A 25,959-nucleotide genomic window follows, 5' to 3' on the forward strand; every position below is an offset into this window, starting at 1 on the left:
TCAACTGCCAACAAAAATATGCAAATTACCCTCAAAAACCCCAATCTAGATTGAAGTCTTTCTCTGGAAGATTAAACAAATGATCATGTTTTTATTAATCATATATCATTTAATTAAAATGTAAATTAAAAGAGAAAACATGATAATATAAAGGGATGTTATTCCCAACCATTCCTTAGTCAGTTGGATAGAAAAGGCGTAAAAGAAAGATGGCAAACACACAGTAAAGTTGACCACACACACTCACACACAACCTCCCGGCTCTCACGCCGCGTTTAGCTCTCTGTAAAATTAGCATCTCCCATGGCTCTTCACACGAGCTCATCTCCATTAGCCGCAACTCGGTGAAACGGACTCGTCCAAATGAGTTGTGGATATGCGTTCCCCTGGCCCCCCCGCCAACTATCCCATCCATACAAAAACACTGCATCTTTTATCTCCTGTCCATTCAGAAGTCAACACATCCCATAGGTGTAGTCACTATACCACTCATTCCAATATCATAAATGAGTGCAGAGGAAACCTTCATTAGGGCAGCAATGCCCCTTTACCCCTTTAATCAGGGTATTTTCCAGAGGAAAAGCATTTTATGGTCCAAATGGGGCTCTGTTAATGAAGAACTGTACACATCTCCATTTCCTGTCTAGCCAGTTGTGCAGTTCCTGTAGTTAGAGCTAATTTAATCACATGGCTTTTTTTTTTTTTTAATGAGCTATATTCATCTTGGTCACACATCCACCACCAAACTGTCTCACAGTAAGAGAATAAATACAAACACAATAAGTCTTCTGTCAATCGTTTAATGGAAAATATTACAAAAATTGGGAGACAATTGAAGGAAAAGTAGAAATCTTAACTGTTAGAAAAAAGAAAGAAAAAAAAAGAGTGCAAAGCACTTGGAGCAACATGGCTTTATTGCAGTATGAAGATGACCGAATTTCTATAAATGTCACAGCGAATTCTGTTTGAAAGTTCCCACAAACGCTCTGCTTTTTCACATTCTGCTTTCAGCCCACTCAATCTTCTCAATCCCCCTCTCTACACCTCTGATCCCTCGCTGTCCCTGACTTTCTTTCCCTCCATCATCCCCTCTTCACTCCCAGGCCTCGTTGACATTAACCTGGAGCACTCACATTTTCCCATGGTTCTCCATGTTGCTCTCCACATGTCAGAGCAGGAGGCTTTATGGCCCACATCCATCAGCGTCACATGCCAGGATTTATGGGAGATGGAGTCCAAACCCAATAGCTCTGAATCAGTCTTGATGAAGCTGACCCCTGGGCTGCTGTGAGATGTAATAGATGAGCATCCAAGCCCCCCCACCCCCACATAATCCTACATCAGTCCTCCTCCTGCCTCCCTCCTTACCCATACTGTGCTTCTTCCTTTATCTCCCACAAATGTTCTCCTCTGCACATCAGTCCAATTTCCCAGCTTGCCACAGTAGTCTTGTCTTGGTCATTGATACAAACTGAATGGAGATTTGGTTCCCAAAAATGAATGAGGCTCACTCACTCGCAGAAAAATGCAGTGCACATGTACCTGCATATGCTCATACACCTACACGGCTCATCATGCATTGTTGTGAGTATAGGATTTTATTTGGACTAATTTATCATGACACTATGTTAACAGACCCTGGTGCCCCCCAGACGACAGATGAGAGGCACCAATTACCTCGGTTCACTGTTTAGGGCCACAGACAGGCCTGCAGGGATGGAAACAGCCTGTCAAATGATCTGATCCTGCAACTTGCAGGGCTTTTAGAAAACACTGCTGTTGTGACAAGACAGAAAGCTCTGCAGAAAAGTAGGACTGAATTACATATTTTGAACATATATGATCTGCAATTTATTTAAACTGTTAGGGTGCGTTAATCCGTAGTGGATCCAAAGTGAAGAGGCGGGAAGCAGGCAGACTTCTGAACAAATGTTTCACGGCACAAGAGATCAAGAATACAAGTACACAAGAACTCATCAGCAAACGTAGAATTACTGAAAGAGATGAGGACAAGAGGATGGACCGAGGCAAAACATGAGGACAGGTGATGAGGATCTGGCTGTGGACAAAAAAAAAAGCAAAGTGTATTGTGACGACCCATGGTTTCTTGGGTCATTGTGTTTTCTTTAGTTTGTTTTGATTTCTAATTATGTCTTGTTGCAGGTGGAGTTAATGGCTGATTGAGACAGCTGGCCAGGATCTCCAATTGGCTATTTAAGATCTGCTTCTACCAGGACGCTGCCCGGTCCACAGGAGTTTGGGCCTGGCTTTTTGGGTTGGATTTTGGTTTAGTTAATAAATAATAAGTTAATAAATAAATAAATTGCCGGTAATAAGTCGGATTCGTTTCCGGTGAGGGTTGGACTCCGCACGGAGACGACGAAGTTAATAAATAATAAAGTTTATTTTGTTATGGTCTTTGCAGCCGATCATAACAATTGGGGGCTCGTCTTCATGTTTTTGGGGGGGGCGTGTTGCGCTTTCGCTGGTTTTAGCGTGGCTGCCGTCGTGCTGTGTGTTGTTTCGCTGTATGCCATTGCAGTGGTTTGGGTGGTTGGGTGGTTGCGGGCTCACTCCTCTGTAGGTGTAGCGCGTCTCCCCTTTGGGTTTCGTTTGCTTGTGCTTGGTAGTGTGGGGTTATATGGTTGGAGCGGTTGTCTCGGGGGCACGGCCATAGGGGGTCGGCGGGTTTCCCGTTTGTCTCGCTAGTGGTATTTAGCGCGTAAGTTCCCACCTCTTCTTTGTTTATTTTGTTATGGTCTTTGCAGCCGATCATAACAGTATATAGACTAAACAGAGGAAGAGTAGGAAGTGAAGAGAAGGAAATAAACAAAGGTGAACTTGACTAAATAAAACAGGAAACTAAAAGACAATATAGAGACTTCAGAAACAAGCCAGAAAAAACTAAAACATAAATGCATAAACTATGATGAAAGTAAATAATGAAAAGTTCTTTCAAATAGTTTAAATAACTGCAACGTGCAACTACATGGAAAACTACTTCACTTTAGTACAAGAAGTACTAGAACATGTCAAATCTTTTGTACAGCAAGAGCCTGTATGCTGCTTTTACATTAAAGTATGTTCCTGAAAGCACTCACAAATCCCTTTTTTTGTTTGTTTTCTGAGCTCAAAGGTGCAGCTATTGGACCAAACCTAATATGGTGAATAAAATACTTAAGTTAGTCCCTGCTTCCTGCAGTGGAGATGAGGTAATTTAAGGAAAGGATGTTCCAAAAGTTCTGAGTGTAAAAGTTCCTGTACTCAAAAGAGAGAGGGAGACATGTAGTATAGCAACAACAATGAGGACATTCAAGCCATGCTGCTTTACAGGGTCACTGAGCACAAAGAGGAAAGCATCTTCAAAACACCAATAAAAGCTGCTACAGAGCCGGACTGTGATACGACTGAGATCAAACAGGGTAAAGAAAATCTTTACAACTGTCAAGTTTGTGCTTAATTCTCCTAACGCTGTCAACTGACCGGCAATACAAAATGTACAATATCTTCTACATCTCACTTGGTGCCGTTTCGGTCTTTGTGAACTCGTCATGTGCTTTGAAAATGGCACATTTAAATTACAGAAAAAGCTGCAATTTAGTATTTAGCAGGACTGTCTCTGCAATCATCTGCATGACTCATCAAAAGCCAAGAGGGTGCAACTGTTGATAATGTTTAAATAACATTAAATACTAATAAAAGAAATGGGAGATAAGTTGTAACAGCGTTATTATATGTGTGTATACGGTACTCCCAGAGTTATTACTGTCACAGAATGTATCCATGATAGCTTACAGCTGATTTGTGGGTTTTCTTTTGCAGTGGCAACCACAGAGAGCAATTATAGCGCAAGCAATCCTACACAAACACTTAGACTGTTGTGTGTTCAACATCTAAGATTGTCAGTGAGAAAGCACGTTTACACTCACAATAGGAAGTGTAATATTATTTAGCTTAACTTAGAATGGGTAAACACACAAGTCATTACACTTTAGATCATATTTTTAAATGGACTGATTTTAGGCAAGAAAAATCCAGTTTCACATGCCTGCTATCCCATAATTTAATCGCAAAAGCATGATTAGACATACAGTGTTTGAGAGAAGAGTTTAATGTATCCATTAGTTAAATCAATCTTGGTTTGGTGGCATCAGATGATATGAAAAGCTCATCTGCCAGGAAATCATACCTCAAATCATGAAATTTGTCTGCTTTCAAACTTTAGAGCAAAACAATGGAAGCAAAGCTGCTGGTTTAAAAAAGAAACACAAAATACTGGTTGTCAGATAGCAGACAACACCTTCAACAGCGTATCTTTGTGAAAACGCAAGGCTTTTGGTCATTAAGTTGGTAAATCTGCAGGTTCTGACTGAGGTTACTGATTAACTTACCTGTTGTCTCAAAGCACTTTTACAATCCCGGTTTCAAAAATATACATTATCAGTCAATAATAAGTTTCAAGTTTCCAGTCTAAGTTTCCTATTAGATTTAATGGGAAAGTGTTTCAAACTTTTCACTGGTACTGTAAATGCAAACAAAATGCAATGATTTGCAAATTTCACAAACTAATAGTTCATCGATCAATCAAAGTTTATTTCTATAGCAATTTTCAAACAAAAGTAGCGCAAAGTCCTTCACAATATAAAAAGCAAAGCTAAATTAAGGTTAAAAACATACCTTAACATATAATTTACCCAAAGTCTAACCCATACACTAACGTTTTCACACACACTCGCATATAAAACATATAAAAACTCTCATCCAACTCCTCAGGCAAACATTACATTAATACTTTAGACACAGTTAACATAGTGAACATACAAAATGCTGAAATTAAGACATTTTGTCAAGTAAGCTCATCTTTGGACAGAAACACATCTAAAGGTTTGCAAATCATGACATGTTGCATTTTATGCAGGATCCTAAACTATTTCTGTTTGTATCTTTCAATCTGCCTAAACATGCAGCAGTTTACTTTACATATAAAACAGGAAAACACATTCAGTTGCATCCTTTAACTCACTGAGGTGACATGACCACTTTTTGTTCTCATATTAATAAACTTTACTTATCAGTTCATATTTTCTCTATGCTGAATCTTCATTGTGACTTTCTCCATCCAAATGGTGATCCAGATCACCACCAAAATTAAATCAGTTCTTCCTTTTCACATTTCCAACAACTCCTGAAGATTTAAAGAAAATCTGTCCATTACTTTTTGAGTTATCTTGAACACAGACAGAGAAACAGATAAACGCTGGTATAAACATAACCTCCTTGGCGGAGGTAAAAACATGAGTCTCCTTCTCTATCTTACTATCTCTGTTTCTCCTGCTTTCATGTCCAAAATTTTTCATAGATCTGTGTTAGTTTTGATTGTGTGTGTTCATCAGCCAAGTCACACAGACTGGCAACCGATGCACACAATGCAACGCATTAGCCTTCTTCCCATTCTCCGTATTCTGTAAATCTTTACATTCCTCTGATGGAAAAAGGAAAAAGAAAAATCAATCCTATCATGACAGCAACTCAAGCCAAAGTTTTTGACACCACATTTCCACCTCTTGGTCCACATTAATCAGCAGAGCTGCAGTGGTCTACATATAGCACTGTGACTGAGGGAGTTAGAGGTCAGAGATTAAACTGTGTTCACTGGTTTACAGCAGGTTTTATTACAGTTATTTGATATATTTACCAATCCTGTTCACCTTCTAACCTGCCTTTATATAGAGCTGGTTATCTAAAAGTTGTATAGTAAACACACACACACACACACACAGTCCAGTTGGATGGCAGAAAATAATATTGCCCTGCGGCCCCCCAAACAGGTCTGGACCCTAATAAATGCTTTACACTCTGAAACAAACAGCGAGGTAGCTCCGACACCTCTGAGCCTCCCTCAACATCCACACACATGTCCACGGAGCTGAGCCTGGTCACAGGTCAGAAGAGCTTGTAGCTCTCTGTAGTAAAGGGGAGCACAGCCGCTTGAACCGGTAATATGCTCCCCTCTCCCATGGTGCCACTTGTTGGGGTTTTAGTGCAGGGGAAATTACACCTGCACTCCGTGTGTCAGCGCTGGTCTCAGGCTGAAACTAGTGGCTATACGCACCCATAAACACAGACATGAGCACACGGCTACTATAAGCCTTAGAGGGACAATAGCAGTATGACAGATGAATTGGGGGACTATGCGAGGTGGGCGAGGGGGGGTGGGGTGGTTGGATGTGGGGCTGCATTTACTCTAGGACATCACTGATCAACAAAACATTTTATAGGTATGTGCTTCACACGCCATTAAAAAGAGGTAACTGATTTGAAAGTATAAGCAGTTCAAATGGCACTAACAGATTAACAACCCTGCTCTCCTCCCAGCGTTCCCACAGCCGAGCCGGCTCAATGGATGAAAGGAATAACGGATATGACCCGGCTTTTCCGTCCGAACTGCAGGTGTGGTGTTAAAATAAACCAACACAGTGGTCTATTTATACCGCAGACACAAGATCAATACAGCTGTGGAAGATCAGGATACATTAATTCTGTACTGTAGGCCTGAGTATTTGCAAGTCTGTAGGCTTAATCACGGCTAGAACGAGTTGGGCTTTTTCATCATCAAAGTGCTCAAGAAAAATGAAAACAACATCTCGCCTACTCTGCAAGTCAACTGTGAGCTGAGAGATAATCACCGATACGGGGCGGGAGAGAATGAAACTAATAAAAAGGCGGTGTATCTAAGTATCGCAGTTAAGCATTAGTCACGTGAGGGCAACTACACCACAACTCTGGTGTTCTTTAAATGAATCCTTCTCGTCCTGGGCTTGATTTATGAACCTGTAAAAACACTGCTGCCTGAATCTGCCTGTCTAATGAAATGTGGATCCGAGTGTGTGCATGTCTGTGTGTGTGTGTGTTTGATAAAGATGTATGAGCCGAGGTCTGATTCTTTGAGCATGAATTTTCTCTCTGATAAATATGCATTCAGTTACACAGACTGATTAAGCTGTAAACCAGCATTAACTCTGTGCCAAAGCACATACAAACATTCATTCATTCATTCATTCATTTTCCGAACCGCTTATTCCAATTCAGGGTCGCGGGGAAGCTGGAGCCTATCCCAGCCGGCTTTGGGTGACAGGCAGGGTACACCCTGGACAGCTCGCCAGTCCATCGCAGGGCCTCACACAGACGAACAACCACACTCATGCTCACACTCACTCCTAGGGGCAATCTAGAGTGACCAATTAACTTAACATGCATGTCTTTGGATGGTGGGAGGAAGCCGGAGTACCCGGAGAGAACCCACGCATACACGGGGAGAACATGCAAACTCCACACAGAAAGGCCACTGACCAAACCAGCCAAGGATTGAACCAGTGACCTTCTTGCTGTGAGGCCACAGTGCTAACCACTGCGCCACCGTGCAGCCCCACATACAAACACACAGATGTAAATCCAAACACATGCATGTACAAATGCACACAAACAGATATAAACATGCACTCAACTTGCCAGAAACTAATGACAGCCATGCCAGGGGCAGAATTGTTTGGATGCCCAAAGCAGTTCCATGAGACCTGACTGCACGTGATGTCATATAGACACAAGAAAAGGCCCAGAGACGTGTTTATAACGGCGGCAAAAGACATTTACAGTCAAAAGAAAGATGATTTGGAAAATGCTACAGAGATCAGTTGTATTCGAAAACATGTCAATGTTCTGTAGCGTCTTCATTTCTGCATAAGTTTGACATATAACACGACATTTCAACATAAATGCTATTAGGAAAACATAGTAAACCAGACAAATATCATCCAACTCAATATATTTGTCATTTAAACAGTTAATGCGACACTTGAAGGTGAAACTAGATTTTTTTTTAATCAATGGAATGTCAAAAATAAGCATCTATTATTGGTTTTACACTTGTTTGGGGAAGAATGTCATGTAATAACAACCAAAAATATTAATTTCTGAAGATCACAAAAAAATTAATTATTTCATGCTCATTAGACTAAAAAAAAGTTTCAAATCCATCACTTTAGAGTTTGGATTCTACAGTCAGACAGATTTTGTCCATATAGATCAGAGGTGTCCAACTCCTGTCCACGAGGGTCGGTACTCCGCAGGTTTTTGTTGTTTGCCTGCACCAACACATCTGATTCAAATTAAAGGGATCCAACAGCTTCTTGTCAACCTATTCATTCATTTCAGTCAGGTGTGTTGGAGCATGGAGACAAAACCTGCAGGATACCGGCCCTCGAGGACTGGACTTAGACACCTGGGATATAGAGGAAATAGAAGCATATTGGCAACACAGATACTCGTGGTTTGCTGTAAGCCTCTGACAATGGCTAGTATTAATGTCAACCAGTCCTCTCCAGCAGGAAGATATGTTGGTGTGCATCACCGGCTGTCAAGAAGAAATCCACAGACACTAATGTGTCTTCAGTTTGCTGCTGAGCCCATGAATGAGCCAAAAGTCTGGTTTGTGGAGAAGGTTTTGTGGACATATGAGACCAAAATGTAACTTTTTATTTGTTATGTTCAAAGTGGTTTAGAAAATGGAAAAGTTTAATCCAGAAAGAAACATAATTCCATTTTAGAAACATGGCACTGGTAGCATCATGATTCAAGTCTGTCATGCTGCATTTGGAATATAATGACTTGCCATCACTGACTGAACGATGACTTTTGCATGATGCCAGTGAATTTTAAAGGAAAACAGGATATTAGTCTACAGACTGAATCTATATAAAATAAGAAGACTTGACCCTAATCTGGCAGGAATTCTGAAAACGACGTGAAGCAAGTACTTCATGTGACGGAGTGACCACCATCCTTCTGTTTAAGGCCAAGTACCGTATGTATAAGTCCAACTCATCTAGGTCAGGTTGCCGCAATTCTGGTCCTGCAGGTTTTAGAAGTTTCCCTGCTGCAACACACTAACCTTTCCACAAGTCTGAGACTGAATAAGGTGTGTTAAAGCAGGGAAACTTCTAAAATCTGCAGGACACTGACCCTCAAAGACCAAGCTTGAGATCCCTGATCTAGGTGCTCTAAATCTATATCTTCCATAAAAACCTGATGTTTTATGACATATTTATATCTGAGGATTCAAAAGTTGTTCACACTCTTTCAAGCACTCCTGCATATTTGCTTTCTGGGAATTAAATCATCCATTCATTATCCTAACCACTTAGTCCAAAGAAGGGCTGCGGGGAAGCTGGAGCCTATCCCAGCAGTCTGTGGGCGAAAGGCAGGGTACACCCTGGACAGCTCGCCAGTCCATCATAGGGCCACACAGTGACAAACAACCACTCACACTCACTCCTATTCAGAGTTTTCTGACCTTTAGAGTAACCAATCAACCTAACATGCATGTCTTTGGACAGTGGTAGCAAGCCGGAGTACCTGGAGAGAACCCACGCATACACAGGGAGAACATGCAAACTCCACACAGAAAGGCCACTGTCTAAACACCGACCCAACTGAGGATTGAACCAGGGACCTTCTTGCTGTGGGGCCACTAACCATTATACCACCGTGCAGCCGGACTTAAATCAGTGAAAACAAAAACTACAATCCCACAATTTTACTTTCAGACATGCCGGCTGTTGACTTGTGACCCACTGAGCCGCTCACAAGGGGACAACAAACACATACAGACTTCTCCTTTTACCGTTTCATTTTCATTCTTATACATGAAATATAATCAGACGAGGATATGTAAGACACATTCCCACACGCACTCATCAAGCCCCCATCTCATGTCTAATTACGCTCTTCGTGGATTATGAAAGATGATGATGATGATACGCAGCATCAGACGGTTTAAATCATACCACATCAAACACAGAATTACATCTAATTAGCCTTTTGCATCTAATATGAACTTTATCATGGGATCCAAGAGCCTGTGATCATTTCCGTGTGAAGTAAAAAATGCCAGAGGAGAGGGGTATAATAGCAGATAAATGTTTTGGCCTTGTTGCCAGATGGTTTCTGCATTCAACATTACTGTGTTTGCTTGTTTGGCAGATATCAGCTAAGCCCCAGTCTATTTGGCTGCAGCTTATTACAAATGACTCTTCTCTTGATTTAAAACAGAGTGTGCGCTGGACTTGTCTCTCTGTGGTCAGCACTTCTCAGACTTCAATAAAAAACATTCTCTGCTGGCAGAGAGAGGAAGAGAGAAAGAGTGAAGGAGATCCAAGCAACCTCTCACCTCTCTCATCATAAGAAGCCCTCCTCCCAGGGCTATGAGCCCTCCTTCACAGGGAAAAGAGAGGGATGAGAATCTGTCAGGTTCAAACAACAAAGAGGTGCCACCTTACACATTCTTCCTCAACCTGTCCCCTTCAGTGGCTGTGACATCATTTAAATCATTTAAATCCTCCACAACATGACCTATGGCAAGTGACCCATCATTCTAACGCTCACACCTCCTTGTGAGACGGCTGCTGAACTGCTTATTTAGCAGAAAATATCAACCGGCTAACTATGTGATTTATTCAAAATTATTCCTCCACGGTGCTTCTTCACACAGAGCATTTGCCCATAGTTCACTGTGGTCCAGGCAATTAGGAGCAGGCCACACCTCTTCAGGAGACGGAGCACCTGGCTGCAGCAGACAGACATAAGGAGGAACAGAGGCGAGCGCCGCACAGCTTTCCACGGCGGGCTGGAATAACTAAGCAGAGCAGTGAGGGAGCGGGAGAGAGAGAGAGAGAGAGAGAGGAATGCAAGCAAGGCACTTTAGGATTCATTTAGGTTCCCCATCTCCCTGGTCACTTTATTAGCAGTCTGGGAAGAGTGATGCATGTCCCAAAGCTATGCAAAATGCATAATCAAGCATTTAAATACACACCATGTGGATGGGCGTGTGCATCCGTGTGCACACTTATGTGCACACGTACTGGACTTTGTGATTACACAGATGCACAATCACATACACACACACAAAATGCTTACTAGTGTAAAACTTCAAGGTACTCAACTATTACACTTTTATACCTACAGTCTATACTACACTTAGGCTCCTTTGGTATTCCCACAAGCAGCACCGGAACAGCCACTTGTGTGATGTAAGGAAATGCTCAGTAGTACATCACAACAGAACTGTTTGGATTTCCTAACACATGCGTGGTCATTTTTTGGAGGAATCAGAGCTGAGTGAATTTGGAGAAGGGGGGAAAAAAAGAGAATTTATTCCTTAAATTTAAAATCATAGTTGCACCCTCCTTGAATCTGTCCTTTGTGCTCTCTTCAGCGCCAAGTCGAGCTAGAACGCAGTAGAAGCCTTTTTATTCCCAGTTCAATGACAGGCTGCGCGTAGAAAACAAACAAGCAAATAAAAAAAGATGGGAAAGTCTCCCTGGAGATGCAGATACACTATATTAATATGTGAGAAAAAGAGAACGATTTGCACAGTGCCATATCCTGGAAATAAGGGGGAACCACCTCTCTTTCAGTGATTTAGTGGACGCATCTGAGGAGAGGACTGGGAGAAGTGGGGGAGGTGAAGGTGCTTCCAGTACTGCTGCCCTGTTTTCCAAACAGAAGCTCGCTGAAGATGTTGCGACATTAAAAAGGTGCTTGTTAAATTATATTTATATAGGAGCTAAAAGTGACTGACTTGCAGGACGTTGAGAAAGAGCAGGAGAGGGCTTCAGTCCTGCTCACTGACCTGGGAAATGCGCCGCAATTTCCTCAATCGTTTTGGGAGAGAAAAGACGAGGAAAAAGTGGAGGAGAACCAAAAGGTGAGTGGAGAGGGCACGTGTCTTATGAGGACTTTCTGAATAAAAAAAAAAAGTGTGTGTATTAAAGTCATGGTGCAAGGCAGAACAAAAAGAGCAGCATCCTGAGGCCCTGGAGGGGGCTGAATACAACCAGGTCAGCATTTCACATGTGTCACTTCCTGTTGGCCTCAACAAGAGGAGCGTGGTTGTAGCGTGGCATGGCACAGTGGCCGCCGGGGCATAAGGCCTGTCAGACTGACACACAAGGTTATCCACCAGGCAAATGAACCAATGCACTCAAACGCATTCATATACACAACACTTTCCTTCTCTAAAGCAGACGGATTCAGGTTAAAGGTGGAGTCTGAAAAAGGTCTAAAAGCATGTACCAGAACAGGAGTGCTCATATGAGGAAACAGTTTTCTGAGGGAAATGTGGGACTCCTCTCAAACTTCGCCATCCCTTATAGTTGTATATAGGCCATGACGTATAAACACGTGATATTCTCTTATAAATCATACACCAGGAGCAGGGAGGCCAGGGTAAAACAGGTAAGAAGGTGCGTCAGGAAGGTACAGGCGCAGTCTTGTGTTCTTCTTACTGCTGTTTAAAATACATTTTTGCTTTCTAAAACTTCCGTCTGAAATCACAAATTCTAAGAAAAAAAAACATTGTGTTGACTTGAAACTGATTCCACGCCATCCTCAAAGACAAGGAACCAGTTAAAAGAAATCTTGGTGGGTATTTTATATCGTAAATAAAAGGCTTGATGGAAAAAATCTGATGATAGCATTTTGCTTGGAGGGTCTAAGTGCATTCTTAGTTTGATTTTCATATTCAGCGCAGGAACCGTCTCCGTCTATGTCTATGTCTATGTCTCCGAGCCAGGCTGTCCGTCTGCCTGTGTGAATGACCGCTGCTTATCAGTTCTCTGCCTGCCTGTCTCGCTCTGCCTCTCTGGTCCGTGTTAATGTTGCTGTTTGACATTGCAAGCAGCAGAGATTTTTTTTTTTTCCTCCCAGCAGCCTCAGTGGACACTGAGCTTTAGCCTAATTGGTTCCAGAGCAGACCCTGACAGAACTCTCCTCAGCAGCATGCAACCATATTAATACTCCCCCTGCCACACACACACACACACACACACACACACACACACACACACACACACACACACACACACATACACACAACAAAAACAAGCACAGCAATCAGTGACTAACTCGCTAATTAACGCCTTTACAAAGCATCTCATTAGCATGTGTTGTAGAAAGAGGTAGTAAGGGAAATGAGCATTTTGGATTAAATAAAAAAGAAGCTACAAATAAGACGGTGGAACACGTGTGTGTTTGGGTGTTGTATTCTACTCAGGGGCCAAGGGCCTTGGATGGCCCACCGAGCAGTGGGCTACTTCTCAGGGGAGTCCATTAGAGCTCCCTGAGGAACATATTGGAAAAGAAAAGAAGATAAGCATAATTTCAGAAGCAATCAGGGAAAATAAATCTCTGGCACGCAGGCAACACTTTAGTTGTTAACCAGCAACTTAACCTGCTTGTACTGTGAGAGGAATGGGGAATGGGTAGGTTAAGGCAGTGGTTCTCAGACTGGGGGGTCAGGACTGCCATGAGGGCTGCGAGGTCATGTCAGGAGGTCGCCAAAAAAGTAAATTGGTCACATTCATCAAATAAATTTGGGATTTTTATGAGGGTTGTCAAAATAAAACTGTTAATGCAGAGATGAATGTGTTAAATTAGCGCCTTATTTTTTAAACAAAGTTCATGCCGTGTTAAAAATCTGAATCTGGCATTATCTCAGTAGGAGAAGCTGATTTTAGGCATGTAGGTGCTTTGTCACAGCGGTGAACCGAATCCTCCAAGCAGAGGCGGATTTAAGAGATTTGGGGCCCCTGGCAAAGGTAGGCATGGGGCCCTATGGTAAATATTGCACTTTCTACTCCACTACTGTATATTATTTGCGTTGCTAACAAACAGCCAGTGTAAAAGTCTACCTGCTGACTGAGAGGACCGTGTATAATGACAGGGAAGGGCTGCTTCACTCGATGGTACGAACTGATCATTTATTGTGACGAGTCATTCTTTAAGTTACAGATCAACTCCCTGACCGCATCACACACAGAGATCTCATTACGTATTAGAGCCTATATACCTGAAGGGGGGCCCCGAGAAACTTATAATATAATAATCATTCCGAAGGCATTTTAATCAAAAACATAATTTTTGTTAGTAATAAGTGACTAACTAATAAATAACCATAAGTGTATGGCAAGTATTATGGGGCCCTAAAGAACTGGGAGCCCTAAGCAACAGCCTAGTTTTGCCTAATGGTAAGTCCACCCCTGTCTCCAAGAACCACTTTATTCTTCTTATTTATGAAGACTGACAGTTTTCACCACACCAATACATGTTTTGATGATGCTCAAGTTCAACAACCACCAGGTAATACACACTAATTATTATCACGAATTATTACCTTCATGTAAACTCTTAAGAGAATAAATTATTCCGAATTATTTAATTCCCAATTATTAATTTTAAAGTAAAAAAAACACCATGTAGTTAAGTACATGACTAAAGGCCAAGAGTAGCACAGTTTTCATGGCGGAGCTCCAAGAGGAATATGAAAGGAAAATAAGCTGCAAAATGCACTGTAATTAACTGTTTATTAAGCATTTCCATAACGCATTGTACTCTTCTCTCTGCCTCCATCTTCCCATTTCCTGCTCTCCCTTCGTCTTTTCTCGGCACATCTGCTGCTTAATATCCTGGTTTTACTGAAGCTTCATCACCGCCTGTAAAAACAGGCCTTTTTGAACCCTATGACGGCAGCCAGCATCATGGCTTATTGTAAAACTCAATCATAAGGTAAATGTTTATCCCCTCTACGCCACTCTCAGTTCCCCTAATGAGCCTGCTGGAGGGTTTTTATCTCGCAGCTCCAACAGAGTTAGAAAAACAACAAATTCAGCTCCGACTGGGATGCACCTACTGCTTTGTGTAAATGGTTTCATTTCTTAATAAAAATCTATCTAAAAAAAAATAAACAAAAAGGTAAAAAGGAGATTTATTTCTATGTAGTTAATGCATTAAAAAAAAGGTAAACAGACTTTTCTCTTCCAGGAATCTTCTGTTAAGTCCTTCGTCCTGTTTGTACCGTATGAGCAGAACCGAGCATGATCGGCTGGGAAGGATGAGCCCTCTGACCCTGCTCTTCCTAGCCGTTCTGACCTGCCCATTATCCGTCAGCGACCCCACTATTACACCCACTGTCAGTACACCATGCTGCGCTGAACCGCACCGCCCTGTGCTGCAGGCGAGCCATCACTCTCACCTCTGAACGGCAACACGAGCCCACACAGCAAGAGTTAGAGAAAGAGAGAGTTCAGAGTAATAGTAAGCAGGTAGTTGAAGGTCAGAGGTCTCGTGCAATCGGGACAGCAGTTCCACTCCTGGCAGCCGGAGCGGAACTCTGGAAGGAACCTGGAAGTAGATATGGTGACCTTTTGTACATAGGACCCCAAAATATACCCTCTTATCAAAATGACCTTAACACAGGAGCATGGGAAGGTAACCAGAGTCCATCCATCATCTTAAAGATTAATCCTCCTCTCTATTCTTCTCCTGAATCTATTAATAATGTCACCAGAGGAGAGAATTTGCAGGAAAGATTTATTCTGATATTGTGACTTTTATTCATTAGCCTATAACAGGAGGGATTCCTGGAAAGGAAATATGGACAGACCTTCAGAGCGGCTAATTTACAACCCCAGGCCGATTGAAAATATACCAAAACATTTTTCATTTAGGTGTTAAATTTGCAGGAAATTTCTTCATCGGACGTGACAATTTCCCATAAAAAGTAAATGATCGATTGCATTGAAAAAGCTCACAATTCCAAGAATCTCCCACTTGCTCGTTTACCCACAATTTAACATCTTGGCTTAAACTGTTGCAGGTGAGACGCTCGAAAAATCAATTGCGCTACAAAAATCTGGTGGTGGGATCAGAGTTTTTCCTCCCTCGTTTAAAACAAAGCAGCAGATTTCACACTGTGGCGCAGCACTGACAGCCCCAGGGGCATACTTCAATTAGAGACTTTGGCGAGTTTAAACACTGCAGATCAACTCGCGCTCAAAGGCGTTTGTCTCCCCCACTCTCTCCCTCTCTCTCTCCTCATATCTGCGCTGAGCACTCACTCTCCTCCATCTTCAAGTCCTGCTCTCTGTAATCAACCCAGTGCTAATGGCTTATTCTTTCTGCTCCAGCACCCACATTTCGCTTGTTTATTTTCCCACACTCGTAAATCTGGGGACATGTCACAGGCGCAGCGATATTAGAGCAATAATCTCAGGTAATTATCAGATGCCCTCTCACTTTTTTTCTCCCGCTTGCCTCTCTCCATTTAACTCTTGCTTTACAGAAAGACAGGAGTTTCCTTGTTGTGAACTGTGAGGCAGTAAAACATCTTAACCTTCCTGTAATTTAGTAGAAAAAAAGTCTCTTGATCGTGTAGACATGACAATCTCATCCTTTTAGTTTGTATCACTGCATGTAAAAGAGTTTATTTCAAGTCATGGGGAGATTTTTCTCCACATTTAACTTTTCTTCCTTGACGCCTTGTTAAATCTACCGTTGAATTTTTAATTCTTCAAAACATAAAGATCACCATGAAGAGGCTCCAGCGTACATGAAATCTCATAGTTCCAGGTTTACTTGGGGTCTCTTGACTCGGCTAATCGCAGCCCTCTCTGATAGAAGCAGCTCAGAGTTTGTCTTTAGGAGACAGAAACCATCTCTAACTTTAAGATTAGGTTCCTTTCTGATCCTTTAGTTATGCTGCCATAAACTTAGAATAAGATGAGAGATAATAATAAATATATAATATAAAACTAGATACAGAATAAGAAAAACAATCCAAATAATAGTTTTAACTGTGAGGATACCTGTACACATTACAGAGATGAGCGGGCAAGAGAATATACATATCAGAAACATATAATATTCTAGTGCAGAACAGTGAAATGGCTCATAAGAGAATTATAATGTTATTATGCTGAGTCCAGTCATCAGTCAGTTCTCTGCTCTTTATTTTCCATATATAAACTTAGCATCATTAACTTGTGTTTCTCCTCCATCAGCAGGTCTCCATGGCTAAAAGTGGCAGTTCTGTTGGTCTCCAACCCAACCAGTCCAGGCAAGTCGCTGCCTTCCCTGAGCTGAGTTCTGCCAGAGCTTTTCCTTCCCGTTACCTTTTTCTTTTTCACCATTGCCCACCGCCCCATGCAGGCTCAGGGTGGGAGATTGAATCGAAGCAAACTTTTGGTTTTCCTTAGCTAGGCTGTTATTTATTACGAACTGGCTTGTCTGAATACTGACTGGAAGCCCTGTGATGTACTGGCGACCTGTCCAGGGTGTACCCTGCTCTCACTCAACGATTTCTGGAATAAACTCCAGTTTCCCACGACTCTTAACTGGACCAGGCAGTTAGGAAAGAGAATAAATGAATGAATACTGACTGGATGACAATAGGCTGGATCGAACTGATCTGTACCCGACATGACTTTGTTGTGAATGAGTTTTACAAATAAAGCTGAATGAAATTAAATTGATTTACGTTATATTTAAAAATTCTTACAGTACATACACAAGAGGCTTTTCTACTTCGATCAGGAAAAAGAATCAACTTGCTTCTTCCAGGACTGAGGGACAAACATCTTCTTTGATTCCCATTACGTTTGAGCTCTTGTACTTGTGTCTTAAAAGGGATCCAATTATATATTTTAAAATCTTCTTAGTCTGAAGTGGACTGGGGGGATTTTAACAGATGGTGCTAAGATGGCCACTGTTAGAGGTTTTGCTTGAACCACCTAGATTAAAACTGTAGTTTAGTTATGCGTCACTTTACCAGAGACGGCCTTTGAAGCGATAAACTTCTCATATTGTGCTATGAATCCTGTAACTGCGTTGTTCTAGGAATTTTTATAATCACCCTGAAAGTATTTGTTTTCTGGGAAGCCTGAAACATTTTTCATTTGTGCTATGTGCCATCTTTATTTATGCTTCACCAGTAACACATCTTACATACATGAAGAAAATTGTTTCCTTCATGACTCCAAGTTCATATATACGTTGTGGTTGCAGAGGAATACTTGTTTCATTATGGATATGCCATTTCCAAGTAAAGGCCTAATAACTGGGCTAAAAAGAGCTGAACAAAGTTTAGAAGGATACAAGTCTGAATTCCTGTTCTTTCCTGCAGCTTTCAGTCTACAACTCAACATATTCTGAGGATTTATTTTCTCTTATAAATGTCAGGGTTTTTTTAATTTAAGCTTTTTGTTGTTGTTAGAAATTAGAAGTATATATGAATAAAATAGTGCATGGAAAGTTGGAAGTTTGGATCCAACAATAAACCCCACTACTTATTGTGATGCGTTCACTGGTACAGAAACACAATCAAGAATAAAACGTGTTGCATGAATGTGTGTTTGTGTGTGATTTGCACCGTAAAGCATTTTAAGCAGGTAAAATGACAAGAAAAGAGCTTACATTCAGGAAAATGCAGTGTATTATGCCACGCAGAGGCTACACAGACTGAGTTCGTCATCACAGGATCACTTATTGTTGCTTAATGTCCATTTGTAGCAATACATCATTAGATTTTGGACCTTTCAGATTTTAGACAAATAAATGAATATAAAGTTAAACTTACCCACTCCTGCTGTATGAGGCTGACAGCCTTGCTGGCCCGGGACAGATTTCGACACACCAGGATCACATGGGCACCGTGGAGAGCAAAAGACCTGGCTGTCTCAAAGCCTGAGACAGGCGGACATGTAGAGACGAAGGCAAGAAGAGCAGAAAAAAAAAAGGGGGGGGGGGTTAGAGTGAAAGCCAGCAATGCTTCAAAAGATTTGATTTTTTTCTTAAGATAACTTTGATTCTAAGGGGTCACATCTAATAAGGTGGTGGTGGAGGGGGGGGCATGTGGGTGCAAGTTAAAATCCATCAATTTTCCATATAATTTCTTTCATAGAGGAAGCCAGTGGTCTAGCAGGGGAAGTTAATCATTTCTCTCTGAAGTGATGAAACTGATTGAATCATCGTGGTTCAAGACTTCTCCGTCTCATCTTAGATAAAAGTTTTGGGTCAGAGCGGCGGCTCTCCAGAACGCAGCGATGCTCGTACGGAGCTGGAGGAAGGGAGGTCACTTGCTAATGGTGGTGATAATTACACAGTGCTTGCATTAATCACAAAAACATGGTTTATTGTAGAAGCAGACAAATGAGTAATCAAATAGGCATGCCAGCTAACTGAACCTTGCTGTGATATTTTAGTACATCAAAAAGGGTCTGATAAGGCGTTTCTCCCATGAAAACGACGGCCGCAGATATGCTCAGAATTTATCAGCCCAACACTACTTCATGACTCCATCCAAATCATGTAGTCACGATAAAACTGACAAAAACTGAAGATAGAGAGAGAGAGAAGTTCATTTCTAAATTGCAAGTCTAAATGGGTCATTTCATCCCGTAGGTTGAATTAATTTACGAGATTAACTTTTTTCCTTCTCCATAATTTTTTATTTCTTTTGACATTTACTGTCCTTAAAGAGCGTCACAGAGACGTTCAGCAGAACACAGCTGCATTTTATTTTCCTTGTCCGAATGCGGAAAAATACAAACCGCTGCTGCGTGCGACCACACACGTGAATTGTGAAGGTCCTGACTGACAAACTGACAGGCTCCGTAAGCGATTGAGCGTCTGAGAGCAATAGGCAGAGTGGATCAGAGGGTGGATTAATATGGACTGTAATTAGATTATATGTCTTAATCTGATTTTCATTAAGGGCAAAACTGGGAGGCCTAATTGTGAGGAGAGTGTTAAGGACTAATATCTATTAAAACTCAAAATTGGAGTAGGATTGGAGGCCCTTTCTGACAAGTGAAGCATGGAATGAAATTATATGACACCTTATTAGGTGTAATGGAGGGGACTGCGGCTGAGAGCGGAGATTATTTCACTCACAGGAAATGAAAATAAAAAAACAGGGGGAAAAAAGGCAGAGTCCTTTCATCTACAGATATAGCAGCAGGTTTTAGGAAAACAGAAACCTTCCTTATGTAAGAAAAATTCACAACCATCTAAACACTATTACCAACATAAAAAGCTGAAATATTGTAACTTAACTGTTATTACAGTTATTGCTGATTTTACATATATGTTTAATGTATTCAGACAAACTCTTCGAAAGAGAATCAGATTTTTCAACCATTTGCTGAACAAACTCCATTGAAAAAATGTATAATTTTTCACTGCGGTAAAGGATGACGCAACCTTTGCATCTTCAGTATGTTATAGCAGAAATCATTTATCATATTTGAACTGATTGTCGACAAATTTCTATTAAAATTTTGATACACTTTTCCTTACAAATATCCTTATGTTGTAAGATGCTAAAGGGGTCTTTTATAATTATTATTATGTGATATTAACTTGTACTGTCCAGCATTACAGCAAGCAGAATGATGATCTGCCGTCTGTGTTGTGCTGACCAAATTTGCTTTTTCAGGAGAAGCTTTATCATGTATAAAGATTCTCTTCTTCTTAAAAGCACTCCCCATTTGTGATAAAATGTCATTTGAGCTTTTACTATGCTTCAAGACCATTACATGAAGTCAAGAACTTATATTTACCTAAAGGGAAAAAAAACATGTACCATTGTGGCTTTAACATTATTGTCACATTTTAAAAAAATTGATAAGAAAAAATACTGTTATTACCAAAAATCCACACAATCAGTCATATCTTCAAACTATACCTGCATCATATAAACCTTCATTTATATATATATATATATATATATATATATATATATATATATATATATATATATATATATATATATATATATATATATATATATCTCAAATATAAAAAATTAAAATTAAAAAAGAAATTTTTTTTTTAATTTAAAAAATAAAAAAAATTTAAATTAAAAAAAAAATAAATAAACCTTCCTTTTGGCAACACATCAACACTAATATAGATTTACTTAGTCTGCATTTAGACAGACAAATTAATTTGTTTGTTTAAAAAAAAGAATGAGAAGAGAAAATGTGTGGAATAACTTTTCTTCTAGCTCTTTTAGATTTGATGCTGAATTAATAAAGGAAGATGTTTAGCAGCCAAAGCAGCACAACAGTCCCAAACATTCATGTTACCACCACCGTGTTTCACAGTTGGTACATATCCATCTTTTGTTCCTCCCAAACTGAGAAAATACCTGTAATACCTGTATAGATGAAAAAGCTTCTACTTTTCTTTTTTATTCTTGCATTTCTTGGTGATTTCTTTTAGATGTACCCTTAAAAAAAAGTGGAAAAAGACTGATTTTGGGTATCATTTATCCTGGAAAGCACAAATAAAAAAAACTGCAAAAGTTCCTGAGGAGATTATTCAAAATGAAAAGCTTTTATAAATGTCATAAAATTGTATTTCTAAAAATGCAAAAAGGGATAGGAGAATACAGGACATGCCAACTTATAATTATAAAGATCAAATGTGCATCTTAAAGACTAATTGAGCATTTGATGTTTACAGTTTTTTTTTGTTTTTTTTAAAAAAAAAAACCGCAAACTTGCGCATGACTTTTACAGAACAAAATTAAAGATTTCTTTCATCATATTAAGACTTTAATAAGAAAAGTCTTAAAGATTTGGATTGTAGAATAACATCATAGCAACATAGCATCTTCAAAACTTATGCATAGCACTTTTTTGTAGCATGGCATCGGTCAAAAGCCTTTCCTCAGCCTGTATAAATTGGACAAGAGTAGTGGCTTCTGGTAAACAACAACGCCTCACATTCACTTGTTGTGTGTACAAACCATGAAAGTGAAATTAATCGGCACCAGTGTTTTCCATAATAGAGAACAAATTAGAATATGGCAGCAACAACAGCAGCGGCACTGAAGCCATGTATTTGCAATGACAAATAACAAGGGCTTGACATTAATTGCGAAATAACGAGAGTGGCGTTGCTGTAACAGAGACTCCCTGCCCCCTCACCCATGTTACCGGTAGAGGGGGCCGCAACGAAATTAGTTCTTGGTCAGGTGTACAACTAAAGGCGCCTGTTCCAGCATTGCGTGCTGATGCTGGAACATGACAAGAGGTCAGACAGGGTTTCTTTTGCTCTGGTATATCGACAAACGCCATAAGCTGTTTTACAACATGCAGCAGGCCTGCAGCTCTCATCCAGGTCCTCTCTTTTTTGTCTAACCAGACAGCAACATAGAAAACACAGAGATACAAGGAGGAGCGATCAAAACACTTAACAATTGCATGCTTGCGCAGCCTGAGGATTCACAAGGTAACAGAAATACAGCGAATGGCTCAGCTGTTGTTGAAATTGTGTTTTACTGTAATTTATAAAAAGCATAAAAAATGTGTAAAATGTCCATTAAGCAGTGAATGCTCTTCATGGTACATTAGGATCCTGGCCCTCCTGATATCCCACAATAATGAGTGTGATTTAGTGATTTCACGCTTTGTTTGTCCTCCCTGGCCCGCCACCCCTCTCTGGATTCCCCCCCCCCCATACAAAGGTGTATTGGCTCAATGTAATGAGATCATTACCAGCGTCGTCGGTAAACGTGTTTATTTGGCAAACGGAGCTGCCTGCTCCTTCTCTCTCTTGATCTGCATCCAAAGAGGCATTTAACTAAAATAAGCTCCGCCGTAGAATTGGGCGAACACAAGTCAATTCAGATCATTACAAGGCCTGTGGGCAAACATGTCGAGTTCTCACAATCCCCTTTTCACCAGAGATGAATTTGCGCTTGAAAGAGCACAGCAGCAACACAGCTTGTGAATGGATATCGCATCATCTTAGTGAATTATAAGGCACTTTATAAAGTATGATATGAAAATATGTTGCTCAAACTATTTCATAACTGATAAATAAGGGACTTGTAATTATGCATTAATTCTACTCAGTTCTGCCCCCCCATTCTCTATTTGAGTTATTCATAAAAATTATTGAACTATTTCGTTGAATTCTTCATAAATAAACTAATTTATTAACACTATGCAAACTTCAAAAAGCTCCATGTGACAAAGTTCTGTCGCTACACTGTAGCACACTAAATTTAACATATTTCCTCCGTGAAATTTATCTTATCCTCTCTCAACTGTAAATCTGTGTCCAAAATGACTCCTTATTCACTAATGAATGTCGGACAAAACCCCTTACATTGATATCATCTCAATTAATTTGTGCAGCAGGCTGCGATTAGGCTTTTGTGTCTGGAGTTAGCATGTTGCATGCACAGGTTCTCTCCTGGCATCTCCTCCCTCACTATTCAACTCAATTCAACTTTATTTATATAGCGACAAATCACAGCAATGCCGTCAACATAATGAAAGAATATTCATAAAAGCCTATATAAGGAAACAAACAGATTGAGTTGGAGGGTCTAACTCAAACTCCCAAAAAACATGCATGTTGGCTTAAGTGATTATTCCAAACTGACTCTTATCATTAATCAAAAGGCTTTTGCAGGATTTAACTGCTGTTTTTTCCTGGTAATAGTATCAGGATAGGAAATACAAAGGGGGAATGGCAGATGGAGATGACAAGTTTTGTCTCTAAGTGTTTTTCACCACCTACAGGTGACAGTGAACAAGTAAAAAAGTGATTCTGGATGCAGCCTCCAGCTCATGTAAGTCTGAGTGATGAGTGTGCTTGTTCCTGCCTCTGCTGTGTAGTTCTTGCCCCAATAAGTGAGGAACAGCACAACTCTCCCGACTCTTTCCAACTTTTAAGATCCCCTCTAATTCCCCTCCATTAGTGCGAGAGGAGGGAGATGTCACCCCAAAAGTGGAATGTATGGTTAGTAATTACAGTCCAAGGTTGAGCTGTTCCAGGCGAGAGCACTGGAGTGGTTCTATTACCCCTCCCTGCCCCCTTCTGCCTCCTTCCTACCCTCCTCCTGTGCCGTCTCGCCATCCATGCAGCCTTATCAGGGGACCGACCCTCCCACTTCTCTTACTCTGACCCTCTTTGTCAAATTCTAACTCCCTCTGCAATCTCTCATCATGGCCTCACACCACACTGGATGCTGCTGGTCCTGCAGAAACCAGCTTCACACAGAGAGTAGAGGAGAGGGTAACTTGATAAACACATACCTCGCCGAATCACACACACGTGCACAAGGATAAACAAAACCCCTGGAGGTCTTCCCATGCACACAGATATGCTGAGCATTAGGGCTATTTTCATCACTGTCATCAAAAATCACCCCCCGCCCCCCCCAAAATCATGTAACTTTCATCCCCTCATCATCTGCAGACTCTAAACTCAATGGGTCCATAAACTACTCGACTACACGCACTAACTCTGCACCCCTTGGTTTTATTTTACCTACACCCTTTAACCACATATATGTATTCCATCCTCTCTGTAAGCACTTCAGTTCTATTATATTAGAGCTGTAATCATTATTGAACCCCTCTCGCCTCCAGCGTAATACTCCTTGCATGTTACACCAGTTTGAGTCTGCATAGCAAATTTCATCCAAGGTTAATAAAGTTGAATAATTTGACTAACCAACCATAACTGGTTCTCATTACGTAGCCAATAAACACATTCATCAGTGAGGACATGAACTGCCCGATGAAAAATTAATAAATAAAAACTCTCCTTCGATTTTCTCTGACACGGAGGAGACAGAGGGGGACGCAGGCCAGCCGCTCCCCCAGTGGGCGCCCACACATTTTTTAAATAAAAATGTGACCCTCTGATCATAAACAGAGATGCACTCTGGATGTCACCTAAACCACACGCAGCCACTCACAAAGGCTCAGAGACACACACACACACACTGAGGCACAGACACCACATGCCATCCTCACCAGGAACATCTTTTTATCCATCTAATTCCCCCCGGTATGAATAATGCATTTCCCTCCTTACTGAGGCTCGGGTTTAACGCATCGCTGCGCGGGTCTTTAAGGGGTTCCTTATTCATAAACAGTAGTGCAGTAAATACCAGAGCTTTGCAGCCAATTTAATGGCAGTTATGCTTAACAAATCTGCCTCAATCTAATGATCAGCCACAAAGCTAGGCTACAGGTTTAATCTGCACACAGAGGCTCCCACAGCTCTGCGACTCACTGAATATGCTTTGGGATCTTTCCATCCAGAGAGAGGAGAGCACCGGCCTGACACTTAATCCACACAACACTGGGATCAACACAAATATAGAACAATGTTAGTCTTTCATGAATAAAAATAGCATTGGAAGTCCTAAAACACTGCAGGGACAATACAAAAACATCATGATGCGCTATTTTCCAAATCCTCATACTCCCCGTCTCCTCCGCCTGAGTCTTTTCTGCCTCTTATTCCAACGTTGACCATGCACCTTAACGGAAATACCAGGTGGATTTTAAAGCGTGCATTACGACCGAGCATGGCTTTGCAACAGCAGGCATTTCTCCGCCAGAGATGATCTTTACAGATAAGTTCAGATAAAAAATTTAAAAAAAGTTTTCTATTTAAAGTAAAAACACCTGAACAGGCATTTTCTGTCTTTCATGCATTCAACATGCTAAAACTTGTGTTACAAATAAATGCAATGAAAAATATTCGTCACACACAGTCGGGCCTGACTGAATATTTTATCTGGGTGAGACAAGGGGTCAATATGTTATTTCTGACCACTATTAAACATACGTTATGTTGACAACATGGCACCATGGAGACTGATGACGCTCCCCAGGTAGCAAGACACAAACATACATATATTTCCCAAAAGAGCTGCCAGCGGACAGTTTTCGCTTCATGCGCTAAAAGACAAGAATACATTATTGTTTCCCCTTCTTGGGAGATCTAAATCTAGCTCTTTACAGATGTTGAAGGGAAAAAAAAAAACAAAGAAAAAGAAACAGAGACGATGAAACTAATTTTATACTTTTAAAAAGAAGTAGTTTGTTTTTCAACCCAGCCGCAGTGGGGTGTGGGGGGTGTAATGGCCCTTTAAGGATAACTGTTTCATACACCTCTGGCCAGTAAATAACCTGTGTTAGTTGATAGCAAGGAATTAGAGTCAGTGCAGGAGTGTGTAATGGGGATGGATAGGTACAGGCCTGGGTCACAGCCGCTTAAGAATCGATGCAAAGGTAGAGGTGTTTCAACACA

The 25,959-nt window shown here is 40.8% G+C and overlaps 1 protein-coding gene across 1 annotated transcript in view; it reads right to left on the reverse strand.

The window, feature by feature from the left end:
- wwox (WW domain containing oxidoreductase) overlaps positions 1-25,959 on the reverse strand; it is a 155,065-nt gene that overhangs the window by 118,435 nt on the left and 10,671 nt on the right. Inside the window, exon 5 of the mRNA XM_079252474.1 lies at positions 18,467-18,573. Coding sequence (XP_079108600.1) covers positions 18,467-18,573 — 107 coding nt within the window. The remainder of the gene's footprint in view (positions 1-18,466; positions 18,574-25,959) is intronic.

This window comes from Telmatherina bonti (genome assembly GCF_933228915.1).
Source record: "Telmatherina bonti genome assembly, chromosome: 2".
Taxonomy (NCBI): Eukaryota; Metazoa; Chordata; class Actinopteri; order Atheriniformes; family Telmatherinidae; genus Telmatherina; species Telmatherina bonti.